General features: G+C 37.2%; 1 protein-coding gene and 1 non-coding gene across 4 annotated transcripts; both read right to left on the bottom strand.

Annotated features, from left to right (window-relative positions):
• Positions 1-4,671: 4,671 nt before the first annotated feature.
• On the bottom strand, positions 4,672-25,286 carry RCHY1 (ring finger and CHY zinc finger domain containing 1). Of its 3 annotated transcripts, XM_012744587.3 has the most exons (9): positions 25,069-25,285; positions 19,869-19,988; positions 19,128-19,243; positions 17,116-17,194; positions 9,155-9,199; positions 8,994-9,052; positions 8,879-8,905; positions 7,550-7,670; positions 4,672-5,351 (listed from the first exon to the last, which is right to left on the bottom strand). In XM_012744587.3, exons 1-9 carry the CDS (start codon positions 25,153-25,155, stop codon positions 5,223-5,225), a joined length of 783 nt encoding a protein of 260 aa, XP_012600041.1. In that variant the 5' UTR covers positions 25,156-25,285; the 3' UTR covers positions 4,672-5,222. The 3 variants fall into 3 exon arrangements, with proteins under 3 accessions (XP_012600041.1, XP_012600051.1, XP_075853983.1); XM_012744597.3 differs by lacking the exon at positions 19,869-19,988 and having other exon boundaries at positions 25,069-25,286; XM_075997868.1 differs by lacking the exons at positions 19,869-19,988; positions 25,069-25,285 and having other exon boundaries at positions 19,132-19,217.
• On the bottom strand, positions 21,264-21,367 carry LOC142864757 (U6 spliceosomal RNA). The gene has a single exon (XR_012915104.1). It is a non-coding gene; the product is annotated as a U6 spliceosomal RNA (small nuclear RNA).
• Positions 25,287-25,342: the final 56 nt, after the last annotated feature.

Here is a 25,342-nt window from a genome sequence, read left to right as displayed (position 1 = left end):
CCGGTATCACAAAAATACAATGGATAAGAGACTACTATTAACAATTATTAATATATACCTACAAGTTAGATAACCTAGAAGAAATGAACAAATTACCAGAAACATACAACCTATCAAAACTGAACCAAGAACAGAAAATCTGAATAGATCAATAACAAATAAGAAGGTTGAATCATTAATTTAAAAATCTCCCATCAAAGAAAAACCCAGGACCAGATAGCTTCATGGCAGAATTCTACCAAACATTTAAAGAACTAATATCAATCTTTCTCAAACACTTTCAAAAAATTGAAGAAGGAATACTTCCAAACTCATTTTATGAAGCCAGCATTACCCTGATACCAAAGCCAGACAAGGACACTACAAGAAAATAAGATTACAAGCCAATGTCCCTGATAAACACAAATGCAAAACTTCAACAAAACACTAGCAAATGGAACTCAATGGCACATTAAAAAGACTATTCACCATGGTCAAGTGGGATGTATCCATGGGATGCAGATGGTTCAACATATGTGAACCAATAAATGTGATACACCACACTAACAGAATGAAGGACAAAAACTATATGATGATCTCAACAGAGACGCAGAAAAAACACCTGATAAAATTCAAAATTGTTTCATGATAAAAACTCTCAACAAATTAGGCATAGAAGAAATGTACTTCAACATAATAAAGGCCATATGTAAAAAGCCTACACTCTACGGGACAAACTTCTATGGAAAAGGAAAAAAAAATCCCACAGCTAACGTCATAATCAACAGTGAAAAGCTGAAAACTCGTCTTCCAGGAATAAGATAAGGATACACACACTATTTCTATTCAACATAGTATTGGAAGTCTAGCCAGAGCAATTAGATAAGAAAAAGAAATAAAAGGCATCAAATTGGAAAGGAAGAAGTGAAACTATTTGCTGATGACATTATCTTATATACAGAAAGCCTAAAGACTCCACCAAAAAACTGTTAGAGTAAGTTCAGTATTGCAGAATACAAAATCAACACATGAAAATCAGTAGCATTTCTTCATACTAATAATGAACTATCTGAAAAACAAATTAAGAAATAAATCTCATTCACAATAGCATAAAAAAATACTTAGGAGTAAATTTAATCTAGGAAGTGAAAGATCTATAAACTGAAAACTATAAAACATTGATGAAATAGTAAACAACACAAATAAATGCAAAGGTATGTGTTCACAGATTAGAAGAATATTGTTAAAATGTCCATGCTAGCCAAAGCAATCTACAGATTCAATGCAATCCCTATCAAAATTCCAGTATCATTTTTCAGAAATAGAAAAAATCCTAAAATTCTTACGGAACCACAAAAGACCCAAATAGCCAAACGATATTGAACAAAAACGATAAAGTTGGTAGCACCACACTACCTGACTTCAAAACCTAATGCTGCAATAATCAAAACAGCATGGCACTGGCATAAAAACAATACATTCATTGACGAACAGGAGAGCCCAGAAATAAAGCCACACACATATAGTCAATTGATTTTTGACAAAAGTGCCAAGAAGACATGATGGTGTTCAATAAATGGTGTTGGGAAAACAGGATAGACACATGCAGAAGAATGAAATTGGCTCCTTATCTCACACCATATACAAAACCAACTCAAATGGATTAAAGACTTAAATGCAAGACCTGAAACTGTAAAACTACTAGAAGAAAATGGGAAATTCTCCATGACATAGGTCTGGGCAAAGATTTCTTGAATATGAATCCAAAAGCATAGGCAACAAAAACAAACAAATGTGATTGCTTCAAACTAAAAAGCTTCTGCACAACTGCACAACAAATGAAATAATAGAGTGAAGAGACAACCTACAGGTTGGGAGAAAATAGCTGCAAATCATAGGGGGCTAATATCCAAAATGTATAAGGAACTCAGCTCAATAGCAAGAAAAAGAACCCAATTAAAAATGGACAAAGGACATAAGTAGACATTTCTCAAAAGAAAATAAATGGCCAAGAAATTTAGAAAAACATGCTTATGCTCACTAATCACCAGGAAAATGCAAATTAAATGCAATGAAATTATCACTTCACACCTGTTCCACACATCCTCAAACTACAGCCCCCGGGCCACATGCAGGCCACCTAGCACATTTATCAGGCCCTCCGGGTGTTTTTGCCACGGCTGCCTGTCCTGCTTAGTAGCCGACTCGTCTCAGGCCCACAGTGCACACTCTCCAATGGTCTGAGGGACAGTGAACTAGCCCCGTTTAAAAAGTTTGAGGACCCCTGTGTTAGAGTGTATGATCAAAAAGATAGGCAGGAATGTAAATTAATTCAGCCATTACTGAAAACAGTATGGAGGCTCCTCAAAAAACTGAAAACAGAATTACCATATAATCCAGCAATCCCACTCTTCTGGGTATATATACAAAGGAATTGAAATCAGTATGTCAAAGAGATATCTGTACTACCACATTCATTACTACATTATTCATGATAGCTAAGATATGACAGTAACCAGTGTCCATCATCATGTGAATGGATAAAGAAAATACAGTATATATACCCAGTGAAATACTATTCAGCCTTTAAAAAGGAAGTTGTCATTTGTAACAACACGGATGAACTTAGAAGACAATATGTTAAGTGAAATAAGCCAGGCATGAAAAGACAAATACAGTATTATCTCACTTATATGTGCAATCTAGATAAAGGTGAACTCACAGAAGTGGAGAGTAGAATAGTGGTTATCAGGCTGCAGGAGGAGGGGGTGGATGAGGAAGGATGTTGATCAAACAGTACAAAATTTCAGTTAGACAGGAAGAATTTTAGTGATTTATTGCATGGAATGGTAACTATAATAAATAAGGCATTGTGTATTTCAAAATTACTAAAACAGTAGATTTTAAATGTTTTCACCAAAAAATAAATGTGAAGGACTTAATTAGCTTGATTTAATCACCCCAGAATGTAAAAATATTTAAAACATCACACTCTACCCCATAAATATAAAATATATATAATTACTTGTCATTTAAAAATTTTTAAAATAAAAAAGGAAAAATTCTGATTGTGAATGAAAACTGTTGAAGAATTTGAAGCATTGGATTGACATATTTATTATAGACAAATCCTTGAAGCAACCTGGGTACAAAAGTTTATAGCCTAATCAACTTGAGGGCATTTGAAAATTGCTTCAAGTACATGACTGAATAGCATAAACAAGTGATTGTATACTTATTCTGCATTATTTTAGATAAATTTGAATCATTAAGTGCAGCTACAAGCAGATTTTGAAATACAATATTTCTAACAAATGTTAGAAATGTAAGATCAATCTATCAAATCATGAGCTCTTCAATGATAGATGACTAGCTATGGGGGTATTTTAGCAAAATGGAAGTTTGGGTCAAAGGCAATGTGGTGAAGTGGGTTTGGAGTAATAGACTTGGACCTGATTCCCAACTCCAACATTCAGTATGTGTTATTTACTCAAAGCATGTCATTTTAACCTCTAAACCTCAGCTTTCTCATCTACAATATGAAGTAAACATCTACCCTGCAGAATTATTGTAATTATTAATGCAAATGTATGACCTGGCCTCATTATTATCATAGACTCACTATTCTTTGAAGACTCAATGATTCTATGATTAAAAGTAATAACATGATTTAAATTAGTATAGCAGGACACAACAGAAATAAAAAGTATCACATCTGGAAAACTAGTCTTTCATTATCTGTATACAGACTGGTAATACCTGCAATATATCCTGCCCCTTCCCCAAATCAAGATCAGCACTGCTGCTCTGCCCAGGCCAAAGAAACAGAGTATAAGAAGAGGAACACAGAAGACAGTGGAAGGTAGAATAGAATAAACATCTGAGCCCCAGACTGTCAATACTGCTGTGCCATTACTCAGGTAAAGAAATTTCAACAAAAGAGGAAATAAATGCATCAGAGCTGTTAGGATTCCTAAGTAAGACTATCTTCCTTATTCACAGGAGATTCAACTAGCTCAAACTGGCGCTCATCAATTGACATGTATACATTTTACTTCCTAATCTAATGGTAAGCAATCTAATGGTAAGCTGAATACTGAGATACTACTGTAAAAGTTGGCTGGATCATAAAACATGTTTGTTAGCTCTGTTCCTGAATCAAGAGGTATGTTTAATTCCATTATATGAGTATTAGGAAATCAGAAATCTTGCCAGGAATATCCCATGCCCCTCTCACTCATCCATCCACTACTTTCAAGCATTTAGGGAAGAAATAAGTCATTCATTTACAACTGCTTGCATAAAGAAAAACAAGGAGTATGCTGATTAAATATGAGGAAGACTAGAAGGTACCTCCACGAGGGCAGGGACATTTGTCTTTATTGTTTACTGTTGTCTCTAGTCTACAGCATCTAGAAACATATCTGGCATACAGTAGTTGCTTAATAAATACTTACTGAAAGAATGAATTATTCTTTGAAGAAATAATTTTGGGCATCCTAAACGAAATTATTTTCAACATTGAACTTTTTCTTAAGGCTTTGGAAGCGTCCTATTATTTTACATAACATTTTCCCCAGCCACTCATATGGAAGAATATCTCAAAAGAAATTTCTTTTACATTATAAAATTGACTACATTGCCCTAATTGAGCCAAAAGTAGACGACCTTAGAAAAAACTTTCTATAAAACCCTGTTGCAATACAATTTTATTAGCAGTTATTTCATCAAAATTCACATTTAGAGGATCCAAAGGACTGTCTTAGAAAACTCTAAAGTATACGTAATTAGACTTTAACAATAAGGTAGAATTTATTCTCATCATAGCACAGCCTTTACAAAGTTAATACTTAATTTACTACTGAGAATTAAGTGCAGTTTTATCAAGAACTAAAAATGAACTCTTCGTGCAGTGTCACTTAAAGCAAAGTTCCATGAAAATGTAACAGACTTCTATGGATGTGAGTATCAGTGGCAAACATCACTGGCTTCCAATCAACTGACCATAAAGGAATGTTCAGTCAAAACACAAGTGCAGTGGCTCTCGTTCGATATAGAGCTAGGATCATTCTGTAAGAGACCCCGAATCCCTCAGTACTTGTGATAAGATTCTATGCCGTGACACAAGCACAGAACACATCCACTCACATGCATAGATTATAACACATCATAACAACACGACACTAAGGAAAGCCTTTCTCTAAATCAGAAAACGCTGTTTTATCCAGTGCAATATAGGTTGGTCATTGCTGATCCACTGAAATTCTACGTCCTCCAGCTTGAGCAGTATTGTAGGAGTCACAAAGCTGACACTTCATGCCTAATATATGGAACTGAACTGTGGACCGTCCGTTACAGTCATTGCAGTGAATCTGAAAAATGAAGAGATAAATTCAAATTAAGTATTTTAAACCTTATAAATACAAGGAGCATTATCTGCTCCTAACAATCCCTTCAAAATTATACGATAGATGTGAAAATACGTATGTCTAAACATTTCCAGAAGTAGGAATATTTTTTTATTTTCTCACTGAAAACTCTAAAGAGGCTATTAATGTTGGTTTTGAATTTAGAAAATGAAAATGCAGATTTGAGTAAAAAAGGCTTATTTTAAGGTATTAATAGTTCTCAAAGAGTACAAATAGTACAAACAAGAAAATTAACCTAGCCATAATCAGATCAACATCTAATACTTAAAATTCAAAATAACATACATGATTTCATTATTTGTCATTAACACTTAAAAATTTAACTTACTCAATAAAACTCAAATTTTTACACAAATAACATTTTTACTTATCTTTTAGTTTTAATATATACTAAGTTCCCTGTCTCCTATGCCTGAGGAATGAAAGAAAGTCCATAAGGAACAGTTCCTTAAATTGAGTAAAGAGAAAGAGAAGCTCTTGACTCATCCCTAAAATGACAGTAAGATGCCAGTTAAGAATTAATCTCTTCTAGTGCTAAGTGAGATCCTGAAAAATGAAAAGGTATTAACCTGAAAATAAATCAATACATATAATAATGTATTGATTATACATTATTAATGTAAAGTAATGTATTGATTTATTTCCAGGTTAACATATTTTCATTTCAGAAAAGCATTAGCTTTAGAATAGTCACAGCATAATAAGGAGAAAATTTCCAAATTTGCTCTAAATTATTATTTGGAAAATTATTCCTTTAAAAATATAATCTAAGGCCGGGCGCTGTGGCTCACGCCTGTAATCCTAGCACTCTGGGAGGCCGAGGCGGGCGGATTGCTCAAGGTCAGGAGTTCGAAATCAGCCTGAGCAAGAGCGAGACCCCGTCTCTACTATAAATAGAAAGAAATTAATTGGCCAACTGATATATATAGAAAAAAATTAGCCGGGCATGGTGGCGCATGCCTGTAGTCCCAGCTACCCGGGAGGCTGAGGCAGAAGGATCACTCGAGCCCAGGAGTTTGAGGTTGCTGTGAGCCAGGCTGACACCACGGCACTCACTCTAGCCTGGACAACAAAGCGAGACTCTGTCTCAAAAAAAAAAACCAAAAAAAAAAAAAATATATAATCTAAATGCAGAAAGATTAGTGATTGCCTAAGCTGGGGAGGGGAGGAGAAGGGACTGCTAAATGGGTAAGAACATATTCTAATATTATGGTGATGTTTGCATAACTACATGAATGTACTAAAAAGAGCTGAATTATATACTTTTAAATGAATGAGTTGCATGTGAATTATATCTGAATAAAGCTATTTTGTCAAATAATTATCTACATGGAACATAGCACAATTCAGCTTCTAGTAAAACAACACATGATTATCAAATATTACAAAAGTTACCTTTCATTGCCCTTACTAACAGTTATCCACATGAATTATGAAACACTCCAGTGAATAAAATGAAAAATAATTTTATTTGGCTTTGTTATGTAGTTTTTATATGTGTATGTAGAAGTATTTGAAGATGTTCAGAAAATTTATAGTATGTCCAAAAATTACTAAAGCACCAGAAAGCTAGCTTTCCCATTCTGATCTATAACTCAATACTGTGCTGAGAAGAGATAATAACATATCTCAATTAGGGGAAAGAAAGGAATCATTCCCTATAAGAAAAAAGGCATATACCTTAGGCTGTAGGCTAATTAAGACCAAATAAAGTCTACGATAGAATAAAAAGGGTAATAAACATTAAAAACCAAAAAGTCATCTTCAAAAACCAGCAAACATGTCCTCTTGAAACAAAATGTAAAATAATTAAAAATAAAACATAATTAAAACATCAGACTAGTGATCCACCTCCTAGTCAGTTACATTACTGACTGATTCTCACTAGTAATGAGTAAGTAATTCAGAATGCAGCCTTTGCCTGCCATCTAGTGTTGGGCAGAAGTGCATGAAGGCATCCTTACGGCCGTTTTCTCCTAGTCTGAACTCAACTAAAATTTAAACGTCATTTTGTCCTTCCCATTAATCATTACATTGGCATCTGTGTCAAAGAAGATTTTTTTAGGCAAATTTGAAAAAGCAAAAATAAATAAGAATGTCAATAAGGAACCTGAAAAGTTTTATGCATTGATTCCACTCACATCCACAGTCATGTTCTGATACTCTGACGGCATCGGAGTCTGTGCTACCTCATCGTCCAGCTGTTGCCAATACCTGGTCATGTCTAAAGCAGAGTGCATACATAACGGACATCTGTAGCCTCTATGAGAGACAGAAAGGTTATTTTCCAAACATTAAATGGAGAATAAATCAACTCAGGTATACAAGAAGATGGCACATAAACCATCCAAGACAGAGCATTATACTTTCATTCAAGACAATCTCTTAGGAACCTGGGAACCTTCGCGCTGTAAAAGTTTTAAAATGAATTCTGTATCTTATGGTATTTTTTAAACCTAAGCCTTCTTCCTCAGTTCTCCAAACTGGAGAGACATTAGTTCATATTCTTTGTAGAACATACTTCACATATTTTTAAAAACCAATTAAGCTACTCCTTATCTAAACAACCTTAATTTCTTAATATATTCATGTGAAGAAGAGACTGTATTCCTTAAAATTATTCAGATCAGGTCAGGATTTCGAAACCAGCCTGAGCAAGAGTGAGACCCTGTCTCTACTAAAAATAGAAAGAAACTAATTGGCCAACTAAAAATATATAGAAAAAATTAGCCAGGCATGGTGACACATGCCTATAGTCCCAGCTACTCGGGAAGCTGAGGCAGAAGGATCACTTGAGCCCAGGAGTTTGAGGCTACTGTGAACTAAGCTGGCGCCATGGCACTCTAGCCCGGGCAACAGAGTGAGACTCTGTCTCACAAAAAAAAAAAAAAATTATTCAGATCATATTATTTCCTTTCTAAATATTTGAAAAAGTTCCCCTCTATATGGCTTTCATATTAAATCATAATTTCTGCTCAACAATTTGCAGAGCCAAAGTACATTTACACAATCTCCTCTTTCCTAACTATTCTCATCTCATTTTTAACAACCTTCCCCACAGTAAAGTTTATACTTCGGACAATCTTTTTACCAACTTTCTTTGCAGTTCATTATATTAGGCTGATATGACAACCCAACAAAAGTTTGAGCAACATCACTGGGCATTTTTATAACACTGTTAACTGCCTCTGGCAAAGACTGTCCTCCCTGGTAAGGATGGTCAGAAAACAAGAGATACATAATTGTAGAAGGAGATAAAGCTTAAGAGGAACATAGGGATAAATGTGTAGTTCTGTATCTAAGATGCTTTACCAAATTTAACACTCCATCTACCCTACCCATTTCAGTATAAGTATCTGCCATGCCCAATACAGTGTAAGTAGCAATACTTGCTCACCTCCCCATCCCTACACACACAAAAAACAGACATCTTCCAATTATAATTTTTTAAAATACCATTGAATACTCACTTTTTCAACATTTCTTCATAACAAGTTCTGGAAGAAAATATAACATTATTTTAGTACAACAAAAACTATCTCCACTATTTTTAAACATCTTTGAGGGGAAAAAAAGTTACTTTACCGATGTAAAAGGTGTCCGCATGGCAAGACATGAGCAACAACACGAGATGTGTGGATGTCCTGTAAAGAAAATAAATATTAGTGTTTACGTGAAGACAATAAAATATCCAAGTATTTTAGATTAGACAGAGATTTCCAAAGTAAAAAATATTTTAAGCTTACCTCCAAACATATTGGGCAATTCTGCCGGGAAACATTTTCAATACACTGGTTAAAAGAGAAACTCACATTAACAAAAGTTTAACTAGGTGAAAACGTCAGCTGTAACAGTGTTAATAAAAACAATACAACCAATTGACTAAAAATAATAGTTAATATTAATACATGCTTCCGATACATCAGAAAAGAGTTTATCAGTTTTTTAACTATCACAACTATTTCAGGCTTGGCACATTACCTGAAACAATGAAAATGCTCAAAAAACTTTAATTATTCAGATTACCTTCATTTTACAGGTAAGAAAAGTGACCTAGGGGGTCTTGGGATCGGGGACAAGGTGGCAGACGAGAAAAACCGCCAGACAGAGTATCTCTGCAAGAAAGACAGATTTTAGAAGAAAGTGAAAAAAACAAACAGGCAGACAAACAGATCAGACAAAGGTTAGAAGGAAGGGTGCCTGAAACTGCAGGAGATGCCACAGGAAGAATGTGCGGAGGAGAACTGGAAAGAGAAAGGCCCCCAAGAGGCCTGGAAACCAGCGACAAGGGTAGATGGAGCAGTTAAATTTCCCCTCCCTCGCATCTCGGACTGCTGGTGGGCTCCTGAGCTGCAGGAGAGACCTGCTAACACCAGCCGAGATGGTTGCCACAAGTGAGCATTCAGCCTCTTGCAAACAGAGCACCCGGCTCCCGTTCCCTCGGGCACCTCCCTGCCCGCAGACCCGAGCAAATCAGCAGGCGCCATATTGCTTCATTCTCCCCTTCCCTATCCGTGGCTGCTGAGACCATTTAGCCACCACCTGGAGGCATATGCAGGGAACGGGACCTTTCCTTTTGGGGCCCTACACCGGACTGAGGGGTACTCAGACTGTGAGCTCCCTGCCCACCAGCCCTCCCAGGCACCGCTACCCTGGTGACTCCAGGAGAACAGGCAAATCCTGAGGCGGAGAGAGACTCATCCAGCTTGGGCACCTGTGGGTGACTTGAGACCAGCACTCCTCTCCCTGACAGGGTCAGGAATTGATCTCCAGGGCCCAGGGAACAGGCCTACAGACTGGATCCTGTACACCTAGGTCTCAATCGCATTGTCCCTGAGCACAGAAGGGATATTTGTGAAGGAGCCTACTGAGGTGTGTGGGCCTTCAAGGGAAGATCAGCATGCTTGAGGGGCAACCATCCTCCCACGGGAGGGCTGTGTGCCCAGCCCAGGCTGCGATCCTGGGCACCTCCCAGCCCAGGGATATCCGCTGGTGTGAGGTCCTATCTGCTGGCAGAGGCCAGGGAGAAACCGAGGAATTGAAGAGGGTGGAAAGGAGTGAGGTCTACTCCAGAGTTTATATCTCAGACAGCTCCACCCCCAAACACAGACTTTCCAGATGACAGCGGCCGTTTCAGCCCCTCCCTGACAGCTTTGCCCAGAAGCAGAGACGAGACCTTTAAGGACATACCTGGGCACCACCCACCAAGTGAAGAACAAGACTGTTCCTCTCCAGAGGAACAAAAGCTGGTTACAGGCCCCAAAACAACACTGTAGCCTGCTCCTCTCAGCAAGCGCCACCTACTGACAGGGAGGTCATTCTGCACACCCTTTTGCTGCATCTACTGACTCATCAGAGACCACAATGACTCAAGAGAGAAAAGAAAGCAACAAAGTTCAACTCAACAGGATGAACAGAAATCTGCCCCACTTATCAATTCTCTAAATAAATGTGAATGGCTTGAACTGTTCAGTAAAGAGATATAGGCTGGCCAAATGCATAAATATACACAAGCCAAGTATCTTCTGCCTTCAGGAAACACATCTAACACACAAGGATGAATTCAGATTCAAGGTGAAGGGATGGAAAACAATATTTCAAGCAAACGGAAGCCAAAAAAAGCTGGTGTGGCAGTTCTGATTTCAGATAACTTAGTCTTCAAACCAACAAAAGTAATGAAAGATAAGGAGGGTCACTATATAATGGTGAAGGGTATAGTTCAACAAGAAGACATAATAATTCTAAATATTTATGTACCCAACTCAGGTGCACCCAGACTTATAAAGCAAATCCTACTTGATCTCAACAAAATGATAAACAGCAACACCATATTAGCCGAAGACTTCAACATCCCTCTGACAGACAGCACAGGACAGATCCTACAAACAGAAAATTAACAAAGAAACAATAGACTTAAATAGAACTCTAGAACAAATGGGCCTGACTGACATTTACAGAACATTCTATCCAAAAACCACTGAATATAAGTTTTTTTCATCAGCTCATGGGACATTCTCTAAGACTGACTAAATCCTAGGCCACAGAGCATTACTCAAAAAATTTAAAAAAATAAAAATACCATGCATCTTCTTGGACCACAGTGGAATAAAATTAGAAATCAACTCCAAAAGAAACTTTCATCTCTACACAAAGTTATAGAAACTAAACAACCTTCTGCTGAACGACATTTCATTAAGGAGGAAATCAAGATGGAAATCAAAAGATTCTTTTAACTAAATGACAAAGGAGACAAAAGTTATCAAAATCTGTGGGACACAGCTAACACAGTCCTAAGAGGAAAATTTATATATATGAATTTATATACATATATATAAATGCCTATATCCAAAACACAGAAGATCACAATCTAATGAAGCATCTCAAAGAACTGGAAAAAGATAAGCAAACCAACTCCAAACCCAACAGAAGAAAAGAAATAACAAAGATCAGAGTAGAATTAAATGAAATTGATAACAAAAAACCATGTGGAAGATTAATAAAACAAAAAGTTGGTTCTTTGAAAAAATAAAATTGACATGCCTCTGGCTAGATTAATGAGAAGCAGAAAAGAAAGAACTGTAATAAGCTCCATCAGGAATGAAAAAGGAGAAATTATAACTGATGCCACAGAAATATAAAATATCATCTATGAATACTATAAAAACCTCTAAGTACATAAACTGGAAAATGTAGAAGAAATGGACAAATTCTTAGAAACACAAAGCCTCCCTAGCCTCAATCAGGAAGAAATAGAATTCCTGAACAGACCAATGTCAAGTACCAAAATTGAAACAACAATAAAAAAGCTTTCTAAAAAGAAAAGTCCAGGACCAGACGGTTTCACACCTGAATTTTACCAGACCTACAAAGAACTGGTGCCTCTCCTGCAGAAATTATTCCACAACATCAAGAAGGAAGGAATTCTCCCCAACACATTTTATGAAGCCAACATCACTCTGATACTAAAACCAGGAAGGGACGCAACAACAAAAATAACAAAACTACAGACCAATATCCCTTATGAATATAGATGCAAAAATTCTCACCAAAATCCTAGCAAACCAAATTCAGGTGTTTATCAAAAAAATAATCCATCACGACCAAGTGGGCTTCATCCCTGAGATGCAGGGATGGTTCAACATATGCAAATCTATGAATGTAATTCACATTAATAGAAACAAAAACAAAGACCATATGATCCTCTCAACAGATGCAGAAAAAGCATCCAACAAAATTCAGCACATTTTTATGATAAGAACGCTTAACAAAATAGGAATAGACGGGACGGGACTTACCTAAAAATGATACAAGCCATATTGACAAACCCACAGCCAACATCATACTGAATGAGGAAAAATTGAAAGCATTCCCACTTAGATCTGGAACCAGACAAGGTTGCCCTCTATCACCTCTTCTATTCCACATAGTGCTGGAAGTCCTAGCCAGAGCAATCAGATAAGAGAAGCAAATCAAGGGCATCCAAATGGGGGCAGAAGAGGTCAAAGTATCTCTTTTTGCTGACGATATGATCTTATATCTAGAAAACCCCAAAGATTCTGTCATTAGACTATCAGAATTGATAAACAAATTCAGCATAATCTCAGGTTACAAAATCAATATATAGAAATCAGTAGCATTCCTATACACCAACAACAGTCTGAGAACTGAATCAAAGACTCAATGCCCTTCACAATAGCCACAAAGAAAATAAAGTACCTAGGGATATAGTTAACTAAAGAGGTAAAAGACCTGTACAGGGGGAACTGCGAAACATTGAGGAAGGAAATAGCAGAGGACATAAATAGGTGAAAAACCATACCATGCTCGTGGGCTGGCAGAATCAACATTGTTTAAATGTCGATACTACTCAAAGGGAGCTACCAGATTTACTGCAATTCCTATTAAAATACCAGCATCATTTTTCACAGATCTAAAAAAAATAATTCTACACTTCGTATGGAATCAGAGAAGACGCCATATAGCAAAAGCAATCTTAAGCAAAAAGAACAAATTGGGAGGCATGAATTTACCAGACTTGAAGCTATACTACAATGCTATAGTAACTAAAATAGCATGGTATTGGTACAAGAACAGAGACATAGACCTATGGAACAGAACTGAGAGCCCAGATATAAAACCATCCTCATATAACCATCTAATCTTTAACAAAGCAGACAAAAACATACTGCGGAAAAGAATCTTTATTCAATAAATGGTGCTGGGAAAACTGGATAGCCTCATGTAGAAGACTGAAACAGGATCTGCACCTTTCACCTCTCATAAAAATTAACTCACGGTGGATAAAAGACTTAAACCTAAGGCATGAAACTATAAGAATTCTAGAAGAAAATGTTGGAAAAACTCTTAGAGACATTGGCCTAGGCAAAGAATTTATGAAGAAGACCCCAGAGGCAATCACAGCAACAACAAAAATAAATAAGTGAGACCTGATGAAATTAAAAAGCTTCTGCACGGCAAAGGAAACTATCACAAAAGCAAACAGACAACCTACGGAATGGGGGAAAATATTCGAATGTTACACATCCAATAAAAGGCTGATAACTAGAATCTATATAGAACTCAGGAAAATCAGCAAGGAAAAAATCAAACAACCCTATCAAAAAGTGGGCAAAGGACATGAACAGAAACTTTTCAAAAGAAGATAGACTAATGGCCAACAAACACATGAAAAAATGCTCAACATCTCTAATCATAAGGCAAATGCAAAGCAAAACCACAATAAGATATCACTTATCTCCAGTGAGAATGGCCTTTATCAAAAAGTCCCAAAACAATAAATGCTAGCGTGGACACAGATAGGAACACTCATACACTGCTGGTGGGACAGCAAACTAGTACAACTTCTGTGGAAAGCAATATGGAGATACCTCAAAGTGATATACGTAGAACTACCATTTGATCCAGCAATCCCATTACTGGGCATCTACCCAAAAAACCAAAAGACATTCTATAAAAAAGACATCTACACTTGAATGTTTATAGCAGCACAATTCACAATTGCAAAGTGCCCATTAATACATGAATGAATAAATAAAATGTGGTATATGTATACCAGGGAGTTCTACTCAGCCACAAAAACAATGGTGATATAGTGACAAGGAAAACCCTCACTTATTACCTGGCGCAACAGCCACCTGAGACCCCCCATCCCTCACGGAAGACCTTCATCAACATAATACTAACCTATTACCTGGCGCATAAACATAATATTAAACCTATTACCTGGCACATTGGCCACCTGAGACTCTACCCCTCGGACTACCCCAGCTTAATAAAAGTGGGAAAAATTGGGTAGGTGGGCTCAAAATTTGGTGGCGAAACCCCTCTGAGCCCGCCAGCAAGTAACCTTGATTCTCTGACTCTCCGTGTGCCGCTAGGTTTGTCCTCAGAACCACCCGCTGTAACATTTGCTGTAAAAACAGCACCTCTTACATTATCCTGCATAGAGCTGGAACCCATTCTAAGTGAAGCGTCCCAAGAATGAAAAAACAAGCACCACATGTACTCATCATCAAATTGGTTTTAACTGATCAACACTTAAGTGGACATATAGGAATAACATTCATTGGGTGTTGGGCAGATGGGAGGGGGGTGGAGGGGATGGGTATATACACCCCCAATGAGTGTATTGTGCACCCTCTGGGGGATGGACACGTTTGAAGCTTTGACTTGGGTGGGGCAAGAGCAATATATGTAACCTAAACATTTGTACCCCCATAATATGCTGAAATAAAAAAAAAGTGACTTAGGGAGTCAAGACATTTACCCACGATTCAAAGATAATAAGGTTCTGAACCTTTCTAAAATGTTTTACTCCAAAGCCACTTTCCTAAATTAGACTAAGTTAATTAATAATAATATTGATAAGAATAGCTTATAATATTGAGATTTACATGCCATGTACAGTACCTGATTAAGATCACTTCTCACAATCATAGATGAAATAGGTTATGATTATTGCCCCATTTTAAGTATTTGAGGTCTAGAGAAGCTAAATAATTTCGAAAGTCACACACAGTAAGAGGCAGAACTAAATTTGAGCTCCAGCAAGCTGACTACAGAGCTTGAGTTCTTAATTTCACAAGATATAGTGTCTGATTAGATGTGGGGTGGCGAGGGAAAACATCACGCCATGGGCTGACACCTGGGTTTTTAATGGAAGCACTCAGTAGATGGCAGGACCATTTACCAATACAGACAATGAAAGGTAACTGAGAAACAACAAAAATATCACAAGAAAAAATACACATACAGTTTAAGGATAACAGGATATAGTGGGGGAAGAAAACCCTCAAAATAATAAATTTAAAAATCTGGATTGTAATCTCAGCTCCGCCATTCATTAACCCTTAAGATTCTGGGCAAGCCACCATTTCTTTAGTCTTGTTTTCCTTATTTATAAAAAATAAAATACACATTTCATTTGATTCTAAAGGGCTCTTCACACACACACACACACACACACACACACACACACACACACACATTTTAACATCTCTGCAATCATAACCCATCTGATAATCACGGTATCTTCAAGCTGATGAACTGCAAATGCTGAGGTAAGGACATAATGAACTGGTGTGTGTGTGGGCAAAGGCACACATACTATGCATTTTTTGGAAACCAGAAAGTACCACAGAAATGTCATCTTTAAGAGGCTATTGACTCCTGGCTGTTTCTACTAGCATGTCTTGTCATCACCCCAAATTCAAGTTTAAAAACCAGACTCAATCTTTTATCTCCAACAAATTCACAAATTACTAATCAAGTAATGCAAGCCAGGGCTGAAAATCTTGAGAGTCACCTTACGAAGCCACATTCTTTTTCCAGAATACCCTGTTACAAGATCCTATATGCTCATTATTCATCTCATTTTCCTTACCACTATTTAGGCAAGGTACTATTTAATACTATATTTCTTTAGTCACTTATCCTTATTTTCTATTGAATCCACTATCCTACTAAGCCAATGATTTCAAACACTCTTTCCAATCAATGTCTGTCTTGGTCTCTCTCTTAACAGTCACACACAATGTTTCTACCTACACTGTTCCCCTTTATCTGGAATTTCCTGTACTTGCACAAATATCATTACACTTCACTCTACGCCAATCCCCATTCCCTAAATTCTCATAGTAGAATCAGTATTATAAATGTAATACTTTATTAAATTTTTTTCAAAAATAATGAAAAAAGGGCCTGGGATTGTGATATAATTCCTACATTTGGATTAAAAATAATTTGTCTTAATCATGAAAGGAAATATAAACATATTTTCTGAATTTTCTTAGAATGCAGTGCTAATAAGGTTACCCTGCTCAGTGTTTCTGTTTTACAGATATTCTTAAAAGCAGTACCAGTGATATGAATCCATAAACCAACCTAGAAGTTGTCAACATTATGCTAATAACTGATATAAGCATTTCCACAATATAGAGAACAAAAGGAATTATATAGGTCAGATGTTCTGAGGCATACATTTTGGAATATCTACTTCTTAATAATGCTTTTCAAAAAAGTAATAGATGGGAGTATATAGCTCAGTGGTAGAGTATGTGACTAAAAAAAGCAATATAGTTGTACTTGGTAATATCTAAAAATTAGCATTCTTCCAAAATGTTAGAATTTAAGCCAGTTTTCAAAAACATTGTAATATTTTAAAAATTATGCAAACTGAATTACATACCTTGTGTCTTCCTTGAAGATTCATAGCTAGGCATAAGTTACATTTCAAACAGTGGAAAAAATCTTCCTTTGGACCAATCCTAACAAAACATATAAAAGCCAAAAATTGGATTCTTTTTTACTACAGTGATAATTTGCTCATTATAAAGTTTAAACTCATGGTTAAAATAAAAAATACATGCCACACTGAAGAATATGAGGTAAACCACCATCTCCCCAACATCCCTCTCCAGATATAAGCACTATGAACAGAATGGTATCAACCCCTCTAAGGCTTTTTTTCTATAAAATATTACACACACAGACACACACACACACATATACTTTGGGTTTTATTTCTTACATAAATGAATTCATTCTGCATATGCTGTTCTACAACTTTTTTTTTCACGTAACAATATATCCTGAAGATTATTCTGTCCTATACAGAACCACTTCATTCTTAATAGCTACACGGTATATTACATGGTATGGATATATCATATTTTAAATATTCTCTCATTGATATAATTTACAACCTTTAGTTGCTACGATACAATAAATATCCTTGTCCAGACATCATTTAGCCAACATGCTGATTATTTCTTACAAGATTCCTAAAAGTGAAATACTCAGTCAGAGGGTACTGCAACATTAATTCTGATACTGCCAAACTGACTTCCAAAAAGAAAGTACCAATTTACAATCCCACCAAGAGTGCATAACAAGTTCCTCACACCTTGGCTAACAATGATTATCTACGTGACAGTCAAATAAAGGCAAAGCCAGAAAGTAATTTAAAATATTCAAGACAGTTATTATCTCCAGTGGAGATAAGAAGAAAGGATTGAACATGGAACACCTTGAGCTTCAACAGTACTGGTAACATTCATTTCTTAAATTGGGTGGCTTATGCATGTATTATAATTTGTAACACACATTACATATATGTTTTTGTATATATCAAATACTTCAGAATTCTCTCTGACCCCCCTCCTACAACCCTGCACCATCTCTCCCAAAGCATAGGATAAAGTTGTTCTCTAAAGTTCCATTTTTGTCTTAAGTCTGGACCTAACAAAGAAGAAAACAATTACCTATGGTCCCTTCCCTAAGTTTTCCTTAACTGAAAGCATATCGCAGAAAGGAAGACTAAATTCTGTCAAAAAAAACCTGGACAGACTTACCACAAACCACTGCCTCCTCTGCAGGGCCAATAGACTTTGCCCCACATCACTGGATGTTACTCAAGCCCATTGAATTCTCCCTGGCAATCATTGCCCCTCAACAGAATTCCTTTTCTCCCCTCTCCCATCCTGTTTTGCCAGGATCCAAGCACCCATTCATTCTGTGACCTCAGATGGCATATAAACTTCTACATCCCACTGGAGGGTTGGGTCTTCATTCTGAAGGCTCCCATGTATACACATGAAATAAATTTGAATGCCTGTTCTCCAATTAATCTGCCTTTTGCAAGTTGATTTTTCAGAAAATTTTCAAAAGGCCAAGGAGAACGTTTTGGCCCCTAGAACACCAACATGTAAACAGTAGTTTGTCAATGGATGGCTAGACTGTAGGTTATTTTATTTCTATTATTTCTACTTTCCTATACTTTTCAATTTTTATAAAATCTGCCAGTACTTCTTGATAATTTTTTAAATACTTATTTTTAAAAAGGAAAAATCTACCCTAATTTTCTACCTTAGTTGCCTACAGAGCACTTCACATAAAATACATTTTATAACCCAAAGGTAAAATTTTAAATATGCACATAATAGTTGATTGGCAAATTAAACCATTATTGCAAAAAGAGGTATGAAGAAACTTTTTAGAATGGACATGTTCTACATCTTGACTGTGTTGACAGTATTAATAACATAGATACACATATATTTATCAAAACTCATTGAGTGAGACACTTAAAATAAATGCATTTTATGAGATGTATATATATCCCAATAAAGTTGATTTTTAAAACTATTATTGCCAAGATACATTAGAAGTAATTAGAATACAACATTTTATATACAGTACCTACAAATTCCACAGTTTTCACAATGATACTGCTTCTTATCTTTGTCAAACAGATGGCATATATTACAATAATATTCTCCAAACAATGTGCTACATTCTTCACAAGTCTGTTGGGCCTAAAAGAGACACATAATTAAAAATTGGAATAAATTAACCATAGCATTTTGAGTTACTGTTTGAATATCTAGAATTTATGTTAAAGTATATGCAGTTTTGACTGGGCGCAGTGGCAATCCTAGCACTAGTGTAATCCTAGCACTCTGGGAGGCCGAGGCAGGTGGATTGCTCGAGGTCAGGAGTTTGAAACCAGCCTGAGCAAGAATGAGACCCCGTCTCTACTATAAATAGAAAGAAATTAATTGGCTAACTAATATATATAGAAAAAAATGAGCCAGGCATGGTGGCGCATGCCTGTAGTCCCAGCTACTCGGGAGGCTGAGGCAGAAGGATCACTCGAGCCCAGGAATTGGAGGTTGCTGTGAGCTAGGCTGACACCATGGCACTCACTCTAGCCTGGGCAACAAAGTGAGACTCTGTCTCAAAAAACAAAACAAACAAAACAACAAACAAAAAAAAGTACATGCAGTTTTATTTTTACAAGTTTTAAAACATCTAAATTGAAGATATTGCTCATTGTAAGAGTTAAGTCTTATTCGCAATACTTTTGATTAAATTTTTTTCAAACTACCTTAATAAACCTTTTAAAAAGAAAGAAAATAGAAATATGTCATAAAATCTTACATGCTGAATTTTTTCACAGTTTATACACTGCACTTCCTTTACTTTAAAGCGATCTAGCTGATGATCTTCATTGTTATCATGACACAAGCGGCAAGTATAAAGCTTGTCACAGCAAGGCGCCTAACACCCAGGAGAGAAAAAGGTATGATAAGATGACAAGTTTGCAATGCAAAAATAAAAATTTCTTCTTCCTCCTCCTGGAACCCAATGATTACAGCCAATGGATTAGTTGCTAAACTGGTCCTAAACATAACATTTCAGTGTTTCTTGGCATATTTTACGTTACTCTTCCCTTCAACATATGTATGTCTGTATGAAGTTGAACACAACCTTCATACAAAAGAATTATGAAGGATGGAAATCCCTAAACTGAAAAACTAATCCCATAACACCGTAATCTCATTCTAAACAGCAGACAGGCGACCTCTACTTGGACATTTCCAGATAAATGTATTTACATACTTCAATCCCTAAACAATATTATAAAGATTATACTTTTATTACACTAGTCTTTATTGATCAACTATACACCTAATATTGCAGAGGGTGTGACAAATCTAAGAAATAGTTCTTGTTTTCAAGAATGGCAAAGACTGCCACTTATCCACCAAAATCTAGTCTCTCCTTCCTGGGCACGTGATTGCCCAGCTATACCAGAATTGGATCATGCAGATGGCCATATGCCCTAAAACAGAAAAAACTTGTCCCTGGAGTGACCACATAAACAAAGTTTCATCACCAATCTGGATCACTCACCTTAGAAATGTTAAATGGGAAGAAATAAACACCATTTTCTTAAAACCACGTAACTGCTGAGCCTTTTCATTATAGCAACTTTACCTTACCCTTACTAGTATATCAGAGATTTGCAGGCCAGGGACGCAACCCAATACTTTCCAGGGCACTGTGACCTTGCAGATCCACTGACTTGCGAGGGGCTTTCTATACCATGACTTACCACAACATGGTTCATTCTTTAAAGATTTTAACACTTAAGGGGCTTCCTTTCTCTCCAACACTACTCTCATCCTAAATCTTAGTGATTTGTATACCCACAATGATAAGCCTTCCAATAACCTGAACTCTCAGTGCCTTGACCTTCTCACTTCCAATGGCCTTGTCCTCCCATTTCCTCAGCCACATACTCACAGTCACACCACAGACCCGTGGTTCTGAAACAGTCTGGTCTCAGGAAATTACTCAGGATCTCAAAGAGCTTACGTTTGTGTGGATTCTATCTATTGACATATACCACATCACAAATTAAAACTAATAGGATGTTTTTATAAGAGGAGTTAGAGATGAGGCTTGATGCCAAGAAGAGCCTTCAACTGGGTAAGCCACTTCATTTATTGGAGTCTCAGTTTCTCCATCATGAATATTAGAAGATGAGAACAAAATATCAAATGCTTCATGAATTTGCATGTCATCCTTGCCCAGGGGCCATGCTAATCTCTCTGTTGTTTCAATTTTGGTATATATGCTGCCAAAGCAAGCACTAAAATGACAAGTTTTTCAAATATTATTTATTTTTAAAATAAAAGTAACAAACCTATTACATGTTAACATAAACATATTTTAATGAAAAATAACTATATTTTCCTCCAACATAGCTGGATTCTCATATCTGCTTCTACATTTAAACGGTTGTGGAAAAAAAAAAAACGGTTGTGGTTGAAGTATATGAAGAAATTGGCCTCATACAAATATGTACAAGAGACAAAGGAGTATTTTAACAGCTTTTTCAGAGAATTATGGATGTTATTCTCTGATACTACACCAAAACTCAACTCTTCAAGGGTGGTTGTAACATGGAATCTGAAATCATATCAATGAACTTTTCTCCCTCTGTTACATAAAAATCCATTGATCTATCTTGCACTCCCAAAGGATCTTTTACCCATGCATTTGGTCATGTGGAAAATATCAGCTCACTAAGTTATGTTGATCTTTCAAATGTTCACACATTTGACACACAATATCGAAAAATCACATTTGTTAAAAGTTTTTAGATATCACAGGAAGAAAATCTCATCAAAAAAGTCTTTGAAAAAGCTTCCAAGCTCACAAAAGCTAATAAAAATTTTCCAAAATTTTAATTTTGCATGAAAGCTTGAATTTTATCACTAGCAACAAATATTGTCAATTGTTTCAACTGTAATGTGTCTTGCTTTCCTCCTTTTTGAGAAAATGTCTGTCAACTGCTCAAGTCTGAATAACCATCATTCTTTCAAGTAAAAAAGCGTTCCATGAAAAAGGTTTCACTTTGCAATCCAATCACACAAGAGCTTTTCCTCAAGACAACCATCTAATTAGTTTGCAGAAGTGCTTGTTGAAAACTTACTGTTTCATCAGAATATTAAAAAGACATGTATATATTCAAGGGTTGAGATTTGATAAAAATGATTTTACTGCTTTATCAATTCAATTACATATTTAAATAAAATTGACTTTTAAAATTATAGATAAAGTATAGTTTAGGGCTATCTTGAAGGTGTTAGGAGTTTTAAATAGTGCTTTTCCAACATCAGTGCAAATGTCAACACACTGAAAAAGACAAATAATATCTTAGTATTGGTAAAAAATAGTTTTGACCTTGCAGACCCGCTAAAAGGGCCTCAGGGATGCCCAGGAGTCCATTCACCACACATTGAGAACCACTGCTCCAGAATAAGAACTCCACCTTCTTTATATCTCAATTTCAAGCATGAAATTGTCTAAACACTACCTCCTCTCTTTTCAACTCACTCCAAGTCTTCTCTTGCATAATTCCCTCCACCCTAATTCCCTCCACTCTTCCTCTACATACTCACCTATCAAAATCCCAACTGTGGTTAAATCCAACTCTCTCATACTCAACCTATATCAGGAACAGTTGAATATGGCTATATAAAAAGTACTGCCCTACTGCCTGGTCTCACCTTTAAATAATTGCCACTTATAAAAAGTGGGCTCTTACTACCACATTTCCCTAGTCAATTCTCTCATGCTTCCAGAACAGGCGTCCTCAAACTACAGCCCGCAGAAGACATGCCGCCCACGGAGGACATTTATCCGGCCCTCCGGGTGTTTTTGCTACCACTGCCTGTCCTGCTTAGCAGCCGACTCCTGGGATCACAGTGTACACTCTCCAATAGTCTGATGGACAGTGGACTGGCCCCCCGTTTTAAAAGTTTGAGGACCCCTGTTCTAGAATCTAAGACCTAAAGTCTAGATGATCCCTTCATGTCTTCTCTCTAAAACTCTAATACCTCTTCCTCCTCCTTTATACTCTGCTGATGACCTTCTTATTTTACTATAAAAATAGAAGTAATCAAAAGAGAACATCTACCTACAAACTCTGTAACAACCTACTTGCAAATATACCTCATCCTCTGCTTTCCTTTCTTTTACAACGAATCTACAATCCATGCTTCTATCTAAGGTCCATTCCTCCACTTGTGAAATGAATGGATCTCATCCCTTTAGCTACTCAAGGACAGTGCCCCTACGGTTTTCCGCTCCCACCCGCAATATAGAATGTTCTCAGTTGGATAATTTCCAAGAATCTACAAACATGCTGCAATACCTCCTATCTTAGAAGGGAAAAAAAAATTCACGAATTCCATCTCCCAGCAGCACCATGCCTCATTTTTTTGCTCTACTTTACAGCAAAATTCCAAGAATTATGTATAAGTGCATTTCCATGTCCACCCCTCCCATACTCTTGAATGCATTCCAATCAGGCTTTATCGCAATCTCCTCGAACTCCTCTTGTCAAGATCACCAGTGATCTCCACCTGGTCAAATTCAAAGGTCCATTCTCAGTTCTTATCTTACTCATTTGACCTAAATGATCACTTCCTCCTTGAAATTCTTCACTTGGCCTCTAGTATTTAAGAAAGAGGGAGGGGAAAGGCAAAAAATTGTTTGACATTTAGGGCCTACTGTCTCAGTGCCATGACCCTCGTTGTGTGGTTTGAGGATTAAATGTTAAATTCCGTTTTAGACCTCAAGTTTGAAAGAGTAATAGAACATCTCGGTAGAAATGGAATCATAATGATAGCATTCAATATCATTACACAACACTATGAATGACTAACTTTGAAAGAGTTTCATCCAGGGCAGTAGAGCAATGTTCACCAAACCACAGCCTACAGAAAAGAGTTTAGGTTATACTTACAAGCCTGAGACTACCACCTGCTTCTAATGAATCTGGTCAGTGATCAACAGGGCTGACTGGTGAAGTGAGATAAAAAAAAAAGAGGATGATGATGGTGGTGGAGTTGACGGTAGTCTACATTTCCTACTCACTAAATCCTAGGAATGTGTCCTGCTAAACACTCTACATGCACGTTTGTATACAATCCTCGTACTTTTTTATGAAGCTGGAACTTCTATCATCCCTATTTTACATACAAGACACTTAGAGAGGACCATGCTCAAAATCACAGTGTTATCAAGAGGCAGAACTAAGATTTGGAGACAAGGCGGTCAGAATCCAAAGCTCAATTTTTCTAAGCAAAATCGTCGCACCTGTTTTTTGCAAGAAAAGTCGGGAAACTTCGATTGGACGGGCGCCAATTACAAAAATTCTAGCTTGACTAGGAAGTTTCCTCAAAGCAAAGAGCGAAAGTGACAACACATGCGTACAAGGCACTTTCCTATTCAAGATTTCCTATTTAATGGCAATTATATGATTGCCTTCCTACTTCACACATTACATTATTTTCTTGGGTTTGGACATACGCATGAACTCTAAAACGAAGGTGGTAGGCTGCAAAATTTAATTTACTACAGGAGCTGAATTGTATCCCGGTTCTCCACTTGCTTATCCTCCTTCCATTATTTCATCATACACCTGAATGAAGGTGGTCCTGGGGAAAAGCCCAAGCAGGGGTCCGGGGCTGCCTCAGTCTATTTCCAGCAGCAAAAGACGGATAAACCCATCGGTAAAGAAGCCGTTGTGCAAGCCGAAGCTATTCCCAAACAAGAACAGCTTCCCTTGCGAAGAATAAAGCAGGGAGAAAAGGTGGGACCTACTACGGGTCGCCTCGCCAAAAACGCTCTCTGCTAGAGGAACCCAGTTCCTGGTGGAGAAGGCATCCTGACAAACAGCTTAGTTAGCCTCAAACTTAAGCCCAACCGAACCGCCTGCCTACCCCGCCCCCAGCCCTGCCCGACGTAGGTCTGTCGGGCAAGAGCCCGTTGAAATCGTCACCTTCAGGAGACATCCTCTGTCATAGTGCTCGCAGCCCCGCTGCCCACGCTCTCGGCCGCCATCGCCGTCTTCCCGCGCCGTCGCCATCTCCTCCACCTCCACTCACACGCCGCAGCCCCTTCCCTCAGGGTGGAAACCACGCCCCGAGAAGCGGCACGTATCTAGTGCTCCCTCGCCCCGCTGCAGGTGCCACCTCCAGAGCCAATATGGCGTCCGAGCACGTGACCCGGGGCAGCCGGATTTCCGGTCCCAGGGCTTCCGGGGACGGAAGCGT

This window comes from Microcebus murinus, chromosome 26, assembly GCF_040939455.1.
Source record: "Microcebus murinus isolate Inina chromosome 26, M.murinus_Inina_mat1.0, whole genome shotgun sequence".
In the NCBI taxonomy this organism is placed as follows: domain Eukaryota; kingdom Metazoa; phylum Chordata; class Mammalia; order Primates; family Cheirogaleidae; genus Microcebus; species Microcebus murinus.
Note: the sequence above shows the minus strand (reverse complement) of the source record. Positions and strands in the feature narration are given on the sequence as shown.

What these genes read in the sequence shown, in the direction of transcription:
- RCHY1 (XM_012744587.3), bottom strand. Translation starts at nt 25,155, where the DNA reads ATGGCGACGGCGCGGGAAGACGGCGATGGCGGCCGAGAGCGTGGGCAG. An exon ending in ACTGTGAAAAAATTCAGCAT is followed by an intron (nt 19,244 to 19,868) that starts GTAAGATTTTAT and finishes TGTCTCTTTTAG; the next exon opens with GCCCAACAGACTTGTGAAGA. An exon ending in TGCGGACACCTTTTACATCG is followed by an intron (nt 8,906 to 8,993) that starts GTAAAGTAACTT and finishes ATTTTCTTCCAG; the next exon opens with AACTTGTTATGAAGAAATGT.